A 13,003-nucleotide genomic window follows, 5' to 3' on the forward strand; every position below is an offset into this window, starting at 1 on the left:
GATATTTTTCAAAATTGGGATTTTAACCCAAAAATTTGGGATTCAAGGGAAAAGTTTCGAGGGATAATATTTCAAAATACATCATTATTTAAACATTCTTATCATGAACGGATGTGAAACTTCATTAAAAGGAAAAAAAATATTACTTGAGATTTAAAGCTATGATTTAAAAAAAGAACTATTTTAAAATTAAATTCTAAAACCAAAATTCGGATCTAAAACTGAATTTTTAAAAATTCTAAAATAGGTTTTTGTTTACTTAAAAAAAGCAGTGATTTTGAATAAACAAAGTAACTTTAATATTTTTGTTTCCCTAAAAACATTTGACAAAAGGATTTTTCAAAATTAGGATTTTGTTTTCAAATTCGAAATCTAGAGAATAATTTTAAAAACACTCGAAAAAAACCAAAATCAAATAATTGCATTGATGTTAGGAAAGATTATTCGTAAATTCTGTTTACAAAAACTGCACTGAAAAGAATAATTCAAAATTTGGATTTTATCAAAAAATTAGAAACCAAAATTCCTAAAAAGTTTCGAGCAATAATTAAAAAACATAATTATTTAAAAAATAATCCTCAGAACTGATGTGAAACTTCAATACAGAAAAAATAATGTCACTTGAGATTTAAGGCTAAAAGTTTAAAAAAAATTTTTTTGAATGCAATTCGAAAACCAAAATTCGGATTTCCAGATAGATTTTTGAAAAATTTTGAAAGAAAACATTTTCTGTTTATGTAAACAAAGCAGTGATTTTTTTTACCAAACAAAGTAGTTTTAGTATTTTAAATTTCCTGAAACAGACCAAAAATAAAAGATTTTTAAAAATTAGGATTTTGTTCAAAATTCGGATTCTAGCGAATCATTTTAAGTATACCTAACAGATAACCCAAAAAACAGATATTTTGCGATGTAAAAAAGATTCTGTCACAAATACTGTTAGGATGAAAAATAATTTTTAAAATTGGGATTTTAGCCTAAAAATTCGGATTCGAAATTCGAAAAAAGTTTCGAGCAACAACTAAGAAACGTAATTATAAACTGATTAAAAACTTAAGTTAAACCATCGAAAGAAAAGAATGTTTTCTAAAAATAGAAATTTTAAGAAGAAAAAATTGAGATTTAAGGCAAAAAATATAATTTTTAAATTCAATTCTTCTAAAACCAAAATTCGGATTTCCAGGTAAATTTTTGAAAATTTTAGAAAAAAAACAGTTTCTGTTGATGTAAACAAAACAATAATGACTTTAACGAAAGTATTTTTCAGCAGTTTTAGTCTCTTCTAAAAATATAATTAAAAAAAAATATTTTTCAAAATTAGGATTTTCTTTGAAATTTGGAATCTAGAGAAATATTTAAAAAGATACTCCCAAATCAAATATTTTGATCTAAGAAAGATTCTTCTTGAAACACGGAACACTAAGGGATATTTGTCAAAATTGGGATTTTAACTAAACATTGGGATTCGAAGGAAAAAAGAATTTTTCGAGTAAAGAATAAAAAAAGGTAAACAGAGAAAAATGTTGTTGATACTTTGAAAAGAACAGCAAGATCTTTAGAGAAAGTTGAATCAAACTTTAAAAAAAAAGTTTAACTTTAAAAATATTTAAAATTAATATATTTTAAGTACATAAAAATATTTTCAAAAAAGCTTCAGAAATTTTAGAAATTTTAATCAAAATTTGTTTTTAATAACGAGAGAATTTTAGAAGCGTATTATAAAGGGAGAGCGAAATTCAATTTTCTGATATGTATCATAAAAAGAGCAGTAAAGATTCTTTCATAAAACACGCCACACACAAAGAGAGAAAGAAATATTTCAAAATTGGGATTTTAGGAAAAAATGAAAAAGTTGATTTAATAGTCGGAACAATGTAAGAAGCGTAAAAAGAAAGCAAAATCCATAAACAAAACAAGTAAAAATTAAAAAAATTTTTTTTTTTTTTTTGAAAATTGGGATTTACTTACAAAATTCGGATTTAATATTGAAGAAAAAAAAATAAAAAAGTAACTTACCATCGTAATAAGGAAGCTAAAACCATTTCTTTGTAGATGAAAACAAAAAAATGTTTTCATCTGAAAAGGTAAACAAACTTTTTCGGGAGTCAAGTTTTTTTGAAAATTCGGATTTTAACAAAAATTTTGGTTTCAATGGAAAAAATAATTAAAAAATGTAATAAAGAAGATAATATTTTTTATTTCTAAAAACAAAGGAGTAAAGATATCTTGAATATTTTAAAACTATCCACTCATAGAGAGAAATTCGAAATTGGGATTTAAATTAAAATTCGGATTTAAAACTAATTCAGAAAATTAAAAATTTTAAAATTATTTAAAAGAAACCATATTTTTAAATAGAATACTAAAGAGAGAATACATGGAGAGATTTTTTTTTTCAAAATTCGGATCTTAACCGAAATTTGGATTCAAAAGCAAAACTAATTAAGAAAATTAAAAATAAGAAAAAACATTAAAAGAAACCACGGATTTTTAAACAGAATACTATGGATGGTTTTTTTTTTAAAAATTAGGATTTTAACCAAAATTCGGATTAAAAAAGCAAAACTAATTCAGGAAATTAAAAATCAAAAATACTTCAAAGAAACCACTTTTTTAAATAGAATACTAAAAATTTGTACATAAGAGAAAAAGCGGAAAAAATGTACAGAATTTATACTTCTTTGGGATTTTAATCAAAATTCGGATTCAATTAACGTTCATCAAAAATATTTAAAAAGAAGCAAAAATAATTTTTCTAAAATGAAAGCAAATCTTTAAAAATTCTATATACTTTTTAAAAGTTTATTGTAATTTTATAATTTTCAAATTTGAAAAAAGAAGCAAACTTTTCTTTTCCAATAGGAAATTTTTTCGTTTCAAAATGTTATAATTAAGTTGAAATTTTTTTCAAAAAAGTCGACATATATCTTTAAATTGATTGAATCAAAGTTTGGGATTTATTGACACACAGGAACAATGGTTGCATTATGGAAAATGTAATTAGTATGTTAATGACGAATCAATTGTTCAGAAGGGATTTCAAGCATTGAGTTTCCTGAAATTCCAAGAGAATGAGAGGGATGAAGCTTCCGGCGAGATTGGAGAAATTTCCTGCGAGTAAAGCCCTCGCAAGATTCTTTTCACGATCTTTTTTTTATCTTTTTCATTTTCTTTTTTCTTTTTCTTTTTTTTGATTTTCTATAGTGGCAGTGATTTTCAATGGGAAAATTTTAAAATATTTCCATTCATCATTAGTCAACTTTTGTTTCGTGTATTTCAATGAAAATAAAAATGACTTCAACTCTTCTTCTTTTTAAATTGATTTTCAAAAAGAATTTACTCATTTTTGAAATTAATTTCTTTTGTTTCAAAGAAAATTTACTGCATTTTTTGAATTCGAATTCTATTTTTTCTTTCTTTGAGAGTAAAAATTGAAAATTTGCAAATTTTGCGCAAATAAAAATAAAATAAAACAAATATTTTTTGGAACTCGAAAAAAGTATTAAAATTTCAAAAAGAAATTCCAAATAATTTTTTTTAATTTCTTCTTTTATTAATTTTTCTTTTTGAAAAAGAAATTTTTTTTATCCAAAATATCTGAATTCTATTTTTTGTTGTCAAGATTTGTTTTTAAAATTTCACAATTTTTTTTATGCTTTTTAATTATTTACAGTATACTTCAAGAGTTTTTTAGTTTTTAAAAAGAAATCGAAAATCTATTTATTATTGAACAAAACAAGTTCTTTTTTAAAATGTATTTTTAGTAGAAAAAAATTTTTTCTCTTTCTAAAATAATTTATGTTTATAAAATTTAAATTAATTTTTATTAAGTTTGTTGAAATTTTCTCGAGATAAAATTATAATTCTTGGTCAAATTCCAAAAAATTTTTGATGCTGTCAGATTATTTTTGTCATAACAAGAAATTGTTTTGATGGTTTAGAAATAATTTCTCGAAATTATTCACAAATACCGGACATATTAGAATTAAAATTGTTTCGTGTAATTAAAGTACAAATAAAGAATTCATCTTCTTACTTTTAAAAAAAAAATAAAATTTAAAAAAAAAAAATTAAAAAAAATAAAAATTAAAAAAAAAAATAAATTAAAATTTATAAATTTTTTTTTATTAAATAAATTTTTTTTATTTTAAAATTAATTTTTTTCTTGAATCCCATTTTGTCAAAGTTAATTATTTTAAAATTTATAGATTGAATTTATAGTTATAATTATATTTTATGATTATAATTTTATTTTATAATTGTAATTACAAATTTATTTTACAATTACTTTTATTTACACTATTTATAATAAATAAATTTTTAAAAAAATTCAAAAATATTTTTTCAAAAACTAAAAAGAGGGCAATTTTTTTGCAAAATTCCGTGGAGACAGTTTCTTTATCACATTTTTTTTTAAACTTGCCACGTCTTATAAGGACGTCCAATGGTCATAAATTTTCTACATCGTAAAAGAAATCCAGTTGGATTTTTAAAATGCAGTAAAGAAGCTAATAAAGTCCTGAGAACATGGTCCGATTTTTAATTCAAAGGGCTCAGTATTGCGCAACTATAGTGTATAGCACATTTTCTTTTTTCAAAACAGAACTTTTGTTTTGTCAAGATTTTTCTTTTTCAATTTTTTCCCCCTTTTACTCCTTACATAAGTAATTTATTGGAAAAGAAAGTTTTCTAAAATTTTAAAACTTGATTTTTTTTTCTATTTTTAATTAACTACATTTTTTTTTACTTTTTATATTTTAATTTATTAGTTGTTTTTTTAAATTTAAAAAAAAACTATATAACTTCTTTTTTTAAATTTGAGAAAAGTAGGAATTTGTATTTTTACCATTATATGACAATAGAAGAAACAAGAAAGAATATAAAATTCAAAATGGCGTTTTTCAATATGTCAGTTTTAATATTGTATAAAATCTAAACAGATTCGAATGGAAATGGGTTATCTGAGAATATCGCAGGTCACTGCTTTCAAAATTGAATAACAAATTTCCAAGTTCAGCATTTCTATTATAGCCTCCTAACATTTTTATTCAACATAAAACAAGACGAAAATATAATTTCCACCAAAAAGTAGAGAAATTCTACGTTACCAGATTTTTCGCATCAGTGATTTTAAACTCTTGAAATGAAAAATAAAAAGCGATTTAAAATTAATTGAAAAAAATTAAATTATTTTTAACATTTTTTTCTCATAATATTTTAGGTGACATTTCAATTTTCAATGCTAAAGTTCGTCTGCTTTTATTTTTTTTTCTTGTAATCGTAATTACAAATTCTAGTAGATTGATGTTAATTAATTTCGAGAAAAGAAAGATTTCAAACAAGCGGAAGGTTTTGCTTTTCAAATTCAAATTGGCGCCTTTTTTTATTGAAGACCGAATGCACAGAACCCGTGGAGTGGGGGACGCTGCGCGTACGACGCCGAAAGGGTCCTATCCCCTCCACGAGTTCTATGCACTCAACTTTTAATGAGACGTTGAATTATCTTCTTGGCAAAATATTACGATTGATCTTTATTAAAATCAACTTTTTCACTGCAGCACATTTGCCAAACTTGAAGTCAAATGATTTTTAAAAAGGCAACAACTTTTTTCTTCTCCTATTTCCAAAAGACTGAAATCAAAATCTTCCTTAATTAAAGATTGTCCACTTAATTGAAAAATTGCCCACAGTTCCCGTGGAAAGTGAAAAGAAATTCCGAGGATCGAAAAGTGCAACTGAAAAGTAGAAAGAGTGTGATTGAGATTGGCGCTAAGCTCTTAGGATGGGCTGCAGATCGGCAGCTGACACCAGGACGACGGAAGGGAGTGATCGAGGGACGTCGTCTTGGAGGCAGGTGCAACTGTCTTCGGAAGGTGATAGTCAAGACGAGGAGGAGGAGGAAGAGGAAGACGAAAAGGAGAAAAAAAAGAGACGGTGGTCAAGGAGTGGAAGGTCAGGTGTTGTTAGCACCAGGTGAGGATGCAGAAATTGCGCTCGACCTTCAAGAGGTCACGCACACCAACTGGCTCCGAAATGAAGTCACAATCCAGCCTTGAGGTGCCCAAGCAGGTTCGCTCCGCATCATTCGATGAAATTCAATTGGAAGTGAAACGTCACGACGAGACTCGCGATCTACGACTCGCCACAAGAACATCCTCCTCATCGTCATCATGTTCGCCCGTACGCTCTCAGGATCCATCAAGGAGACTCAACACCCTAAGGGTACCCCAACTCCAAAGTGGTCAGAGATCAAAGAGTTTTGACGTTTGCGAAAGGAGTTTCTTTGCCGAACGTCTAAATCGTAAACCCGAGACTCCAGTGATACAAGTATCGGGTTGCTATCACTGTGCTTGCGTTGAAGAATACAAAAGTCTCTATCAAAGTCGTGATGATGACGATTCATCGCGTGAGGACGAGGAGGAAATTGAAATCATTCAAATCACCGGCGATGATGATGATGATGATCATCATCATCATCATCAAGTCAGTGTCGATGATGATGAAGGGGAGGCGAGCAGTGATTCAAGAAGAGAGGGTAGTCCAGAAATTCGAGTAACACTGATGACATATTCGGAGAAATTGTCATCAGAAGGTGAGCCAGAATTGGAGGCACTTGAAGTGACGGAAGGTTTACCTTGTATGGAGAGGAGGAGATCTTTTGGAAGACTGTCACGTCAGGAGGCGCTCACTTCATTTCCAATTGAATTCCCAACTGTTATTGGATCAAATGATGAGGATGACGAGGACGATGATGATGAGGATGACAATGCCGAGGAGGACAAGAGTAAACTTGTTGTTAGGGATATTTTTCTCACTGTTCCCGAATTGAAGAGGGATCGCGCCGCATCCGTTGATTCGTGCTTCAACAATACGAAAAATGGAAAAAGCGACAATTCCGATTCGTTACTTGTGCCACAACAGAATATCAGATCGAAAAGTGTGGACATTGTTCTTCCAACGGATATTCAAACCAGATACACGGCTCTTCTTCCTGGGAATGAAGCATTGAGAGGGTGGGTACGTTAGTGGAAGTTAGTTTTCATTTTAGATTTTTAAAAATTTATATATCATTATACTTTTTTTTACTTTAGTACACAATTTTTTTGGGGCGAGCATCAGTCTCTTTTTATGAATTTTCTTCTACTTAAGTATATTAAACATTTTGAGGTGGGGAAAATGTATAAAAATTGCCCATTAAGTGATTAAGGTTAGTCATCGGTACAACAAATGTGAAGAACATTTATTTTTCAATAAATTTCATCCACATTCGTAAGACTCCGTTGAACGTAGAGTCCTTTTACGGTAACCATCACGAATATTGTTACTGGATCATACGAAATCAATGAAATAAATAAATTTCATTAATTTCTGTATAGACCCCCGAACTGCTCTGTAACTTTTAAGCGGAGCGTAAACTCCAGAGTGGGGTAATGAGAGTGAGAGAGAAAAACACGAATTTCCTTCTCTTTCTCATTGTCCCCACCCTAGAGCTTCCATTCCTACCGAAAGGCCACGCCTCCAAACAAGATTTTACACCTTCCAATTCGTTCATTTTTCAAGGTCATTAAACTGCCAATAAAACACCACCGTCTTTATTCCAAACTCGACAATTTTACATATATATTTTACTTAGCCTTTCAATACCTTTTACGTAAAAGTACATAAATTAAATTAATTTATATCATAGTAAATATAAATAAATTTATTTCACAAGAAATTTTTCTATTAATTTATATAATAATAAATTTAAATAAAAATAATTATAATGAAATATGCTTCAGGGAAAATATGGTACTTTTTTTATTACAAGTTTGTAAACTCTCTCTTCTTTTTTAACGAGGATTAAAAAGCGTCGACGTACGATATAATAATGGTATAATATAAAGATCGTTGTTGAGAAATTTTTACGAGGTAATTTATCTTAAAATAATGCATTGCAATATTCAAGGATTAAAAAATCTATTTTTAGCTTTTTATTTAAAATGAAAAAAAGGAATTTTTTTAAAAACTCGTTTTTTTAAATTATAATTTTTTTGAAAATTCATTTTTTATTTGAAAAACAATAATAGAGGGAGATATATTTTTTCTTTGATAATGAAATGAAAAAGGTAGAGATATTAAATTTTCCTTTTATTCGAAAAAGTTTTAAAACAACTGCAATGGAAAATGTAAATTTTCGAATTATTATTTTCCTAGCACAATTTCGAGATAATAATTGTGGGTAAATTATAAAGTACTTTAATAACCACAGTTATGATAGCATTAATTAAACTCGGTTTCAGTTCTTTTTTTTTGTTTCGTTTCATCTTTTGCATTTCATTATATTGGAATTTTCTATTATTTAAAAAAAAATGAAATTTTTATTATTGTTTTGAAAATTTTTTATTAGTTTTATTTCAATTTTCTTTTTTCTTATTTCTATTCATTTTTTGAGAAATTGATAATTTTTTTTTATTGATTTTTAAATTGAATTTTGTTGCTGGATATAGAATGCGACAATATTTGATTAAAAAATGTTATACTCTGCTAACATTTATTTTTTTTCAATTCACTTGTTTTTGTATTTCTTGTTTTTTTTCTACAAATGTAATTTTCTTGGAGAAATTTTTTATTGTCTATGAAAAATAAGATAATTTCCTCTTTGTTTTGTGATATTTTATTATTATTATTATTAAATTATCGTAAAGTTTGTGAAAAATGAAAAAAAGGTAATTATTATATGCGCACGCCTTAGGGGATAAATATTGGGTTTGTCTCGATAACCAGAAGTGTTACTAACTATATGAAAGTATTCTTTGGCAAAGCTTGGATTTTCAGTTTAAGTTTGTACTTGAAGCACTGAGAAAACCTTTAGCCAATGAGTAACCGAGAGCGAAAGATTAAACTCAAGTTTAAGCTTCAGGGTTTGAATTGAAAGACGAGATTTAAATCCATTACTTGTATAAATAGAGAATAAGGATTTTATTCTTTCTCTTCAAATTTTAATGGAATTATTTTTCTTTTTCAACAAATCGTTCGCCATTGTTTTGTTTGTCTCTGTTTATTACTATTATTATTACTATTGTTATTATTACTAATATTATTTTTATTATTATTCTCAATACTATTATTATTAATTTTATTATTATTATTATAAAGTTTATTTTTTATTTCCAATCTTTTTTTACTTAACATTAATCAAAAGTACAGGAAAAAGTTAGATACCATTAAAAACAGGTTTAAATTTAGAAAAACAAACAATTTGAAAATTAGTCCAAAAAAAATGTGTTCAAAAATTGTTTAAAGGAGAAAAGTATTTTTCTTTTGTGAGACATTTTTCCCTCGTATACACTTTTATCGTGAGAAAATATTATTATTGTTTGACTTGGAAGGAATATTCATGGGCTGGATGGTATGATAAATTGCCAAGTCCTTTTTGAACACTCCGTCAATTCCAATGCGAAATGTGACCTAATTGGACTTTAGTTTCGAAAACATTTGCAGATACATTATCATACATTTGCATATATATCTCAAAATTTCTATCCAGGAATAACTATAGCGATATGACAGGTATTGTTTAATGTTGATAATGAATTAAAATAAAAATAGGAAAAATTCCAATCAAAAACTCATTTTTTGTTTTAAAGAAAATTTCCATTATGGAAAATATAATGAAGTAGAAAACGGAAAAAAATTTACTTTGTTCATTTGATTACAAATCATAATACTAGTAGTAGTAAAAAAAAATTAAAAATTAAAAAATTAAAATTAATTAATGTTTCGGTATATAATTATAACCTTAAACCAAAAAAGTATATTTAAAAGTCGATTTTTTAAACTTACGCATGTACTGCAAAATGGAACGTTGAATTTTCTTCTTGTCAAAATATTACGATTTATCTTTATTAAAAAAAAACCTTTTTTTCACTGAAGCACATTTGCCAAACTTGTACCAAATGATGTTCGACATACATGTCAAAATCATACTAATGAAGTAGCAACACTTTTTTTTTCTTCTTCCTCTTCTGCTTTTGATTACTAGCTTCCAGATCCATGTCTTCAACCACTACAAAACCTAGAACAAGTTTTTAAAAATTATGAACTCTCTTTTAAATCATCTTGATATTAAAGAAGTTATAAATGTAAAAATGATCAAAAATTTGAAAAATCTACTACAGTAAAAAATTTACTATTAAAAATGTATTCATGAGAAGAAAACTTATGTTCTTGTCAACTGGAATAATTTAAAATTTATTATGTTTTTTTTTAAATTGCGATAGATTATTTTAATTTTTTAAACTCGACTTCTCATGTCATATCCTCTTCTAAATCTATTTCAAGCCAGGCATTTTCATAATTTACAACTATTTTCCTCTTATACCCTATTCTGATACTCATCAAATTTTCTATTTCAAGATATTTATTTCCGTCAAGCTTTTTAAATCCTTTCCATATTTTATTCAATAGATTTTTATTTAGAGAAAGTATTTTTGATTTAGAAAAAGTATTTTTATTCAAAGAAAAAAACAATAGTGATTTAATTTATTTTGATAGAATAATATCAGTAGGGATAGAATATCAGTAGGAATTGAATTTATTTTTGTAGAATAGGGAATTTAAATTATTTCGATAGAATAATTTTTTTTTTGTAAGAATCAATTATCAAGAAGTTTCCCCTAACGTGATAAATAATTAAGTCAGAAAATTAAAAAAAAAATTTAGTTATTATTAAACTTTAGTGGATATTGAAGGGCGAAAAAAATTTCACATTAATATTGTATTTCCTGTCAATGTTTACAATATAATTTTCTCATTGGACGATAATCGAGAAAGTTTTTTTTTTGAACCCTCTGAAACGGAAGGGTAGAAGGAGATACTTCTCTCGCCCATTAACGAAGTAAACGTCAGTTACTTTGACCCCTCGATTAAGTCAACATGTCGGGACTTTAAGGTGGTTTTTCCTTCTTTTTAGTTTGTTATAGTGTATGGGTATTGAAAAGAGAAAAAAAAAAAGTTTTATACTTTTTCTTTTTTTTCTCTCAACAAGAGGTTTTTCAACGAATCACTTTATATAAAACCGAAAGAACCTTTAAAAAGAAATCCACTTGGAGAATTCAATTTATCCTTGGAAAATTGAAATTCCCTTTTGCGCAAAGACGTTTTAATTTCAATCGCGTATATCTAGAAAATCCTTCTCTCCTTCTATATATGTATATATATAATTCAGAGATGAAATGGATACGAATATAATTTCAATCTATACTTGAAACTATTTTCATTCCATTAACATTATTTTTCTTTCAGTTTGTTTTACTTTTAGAAAATTTTTAGTTTTATTTACACTTTGTGTTTGAATTTCTATTCACTAATATTAGTATTACTGTTACAATTACAGTATATACGATAATATTATTATAATATTATAATATTAATTAATTATAATATTATTATTACTTAAAATTTAATCTGTTGTAAGTTATTGTAAGTTATTATTTTCTCTTGTTACTATTACTTTTAATTTTATTATTATTACTCACAAGCTGAATGTGGTTATAAAACATGGTTATGTTTAATTTCTAAAATTATCCAAATTGAGGATCAAGTTTTCAAAAGCTAATAAATCCATTTTTGAAAAGAATATAAATTTATTATTTCACAAATTGACTTATCACTGTTAAATTTTAAAAAAAAATAATTATTAACAAAGAATTTTCAATTTAAAAATTTTTTTCACATAACTAAGTTGACGTATAAATCTTCATGTTTTTATACAAGAAAAAATTTCTAAAATTTCGACAACAAAAACATTACTTTTCTAAACTAGACGAACTAGACCAAATAGGCCACAAATATATATTCTCTCATTTTAATTAAAATAAATATAAGAAATTAATTTTATTACTTACAATAAATACTGTAAACGCTGCTAAAACGATCAAACTTCTTCCTCTTCTTCCCTTCCAATGATTGGTAGGGTTAATGAAAACGATCAAACTGAATCATTTTTCTAACCTATACAGACATGCAGGGTTGGGTAGTTAACCGAGAAGTTGAAAATCTAGCATGGTTGGGTAGTCAACAAAGAGGTTGTAAGTTTCAACTAGCAGGGTTGGGTAGTTGTAAAATCATTAACCCTTTTGTAAATTTATCTTCCAAGAGAAGATAAATTATTAAATTTATTATTCAAGTTGAAAATGAAAATAATTATCAATCAATTATTGAATCAAAATGAGACAAAAAAAAGTTTAAAAATTGTTGCGATGCAATTGTTTGATGCTATAATAATGGTCTTGATTTGAGTATCTTGGAAAAACTGCGATAAAAATTAATTGATATTTATAACTATTATCAAAATTATTAAAATTAACCCTTGTCTACTCTAATTACCGTTATCGACAAAAAAACGAAATTTAAAGGGTTAGGCCATTGTGGGATGCTAGAATTAAACATATTTGTTTGCAATTTTTTTTCTGGAAAAAAGTTGGACACTAATCTTGAAATACATCATCATTTTATTATTTTTTTTTATTTTATTCTTTATTTATTATTATAACTTACATGGTAGTCGTTTCGGAGTATAGCTGGCAGGCATTTAGAAAAACAAAAAAATAGAATGTAAAGTAATCTTTGTTCTCTTAAAGAATTTTTTAAGCCAATAAAAAACTTTTCGATTTTTTGAAAATTTCACAGTGGCCTAACCGTTAAAGTTGCATTTTTTTGGGGGAAAATTATGTTCTAATCGAAAATTTGCCCTTTCTCTTTTTAGTGGGAGAGAGGATGGTGGATCAAGTAGTAGTCACAAAGAACCGCGATCAACTCCCGACTGGGGTCCTGCTGCAGTTAACGGAGAACATCTTTGGGCACCAACCGCAGCATCCGGGGATTTATGTTACGTGAACGACTGCTCTGTAAGTACTGAGATTTCCATTAATTAGCTTTGTTGATTTTATGCATTAATTTACAATCTCCTTTTACCTCTAATTTCCTCTCTAATTAGTAAATCATTTAAGCTTTCTGGAAT

At 26.7% G+C, this 13,003-nt stretch overlaps 1 protein-coding gene across 2 annotated transcripts in view; it reads left to right on the plus strand.

Annotated features, from left to right (window-relative positions):
- LOC122499761 (eye-specific diacylglycerol kinase) overlaps positions 1 to 13,003 on the plus strand; it is a 30,560-nt gene that overhangs the window by 1,547 nt on the left and 16,010 nt on the right. For both annotated transcript variants that reach the window (XM_043608261.1, XM_043608260.1), the window contains exons 2-3: positions 5,691 to 7,013; positions 12,749 to 12,890. In XM_043608261.1, the coding sequence (XP_043464196.1) occupies positions 5,980 to 7,013; positions 12,749 to 12,890 (1,176 nt within the window). In that variant the 5' untranslated portion in view covers positions 5,691 to 5,979. The remainder of the gene's footprint in view (positions 1 to 5,690; positions 7,014 to 12,748; positions 12,891 to 13,003) is intronic.

The sequence above is a fragment of the Leptopilina heterotoma genome, unplaced genomic scaffold (genome assembly GCF_015476425.1).
Source record: "Leptopilina heterotoma isolate Lh14 unplaced genomic scaffold, ASM1547642v1 Lhet_174, whole genome shotgun sequence".
In the NCBI taxonomy this organism is placed as follows: Eukaryota; Metazoa; Arthropoda; class Insecta; order Hymenoptera; family Figitidae; genus Leptopilina; species Leptopilina heterotoma.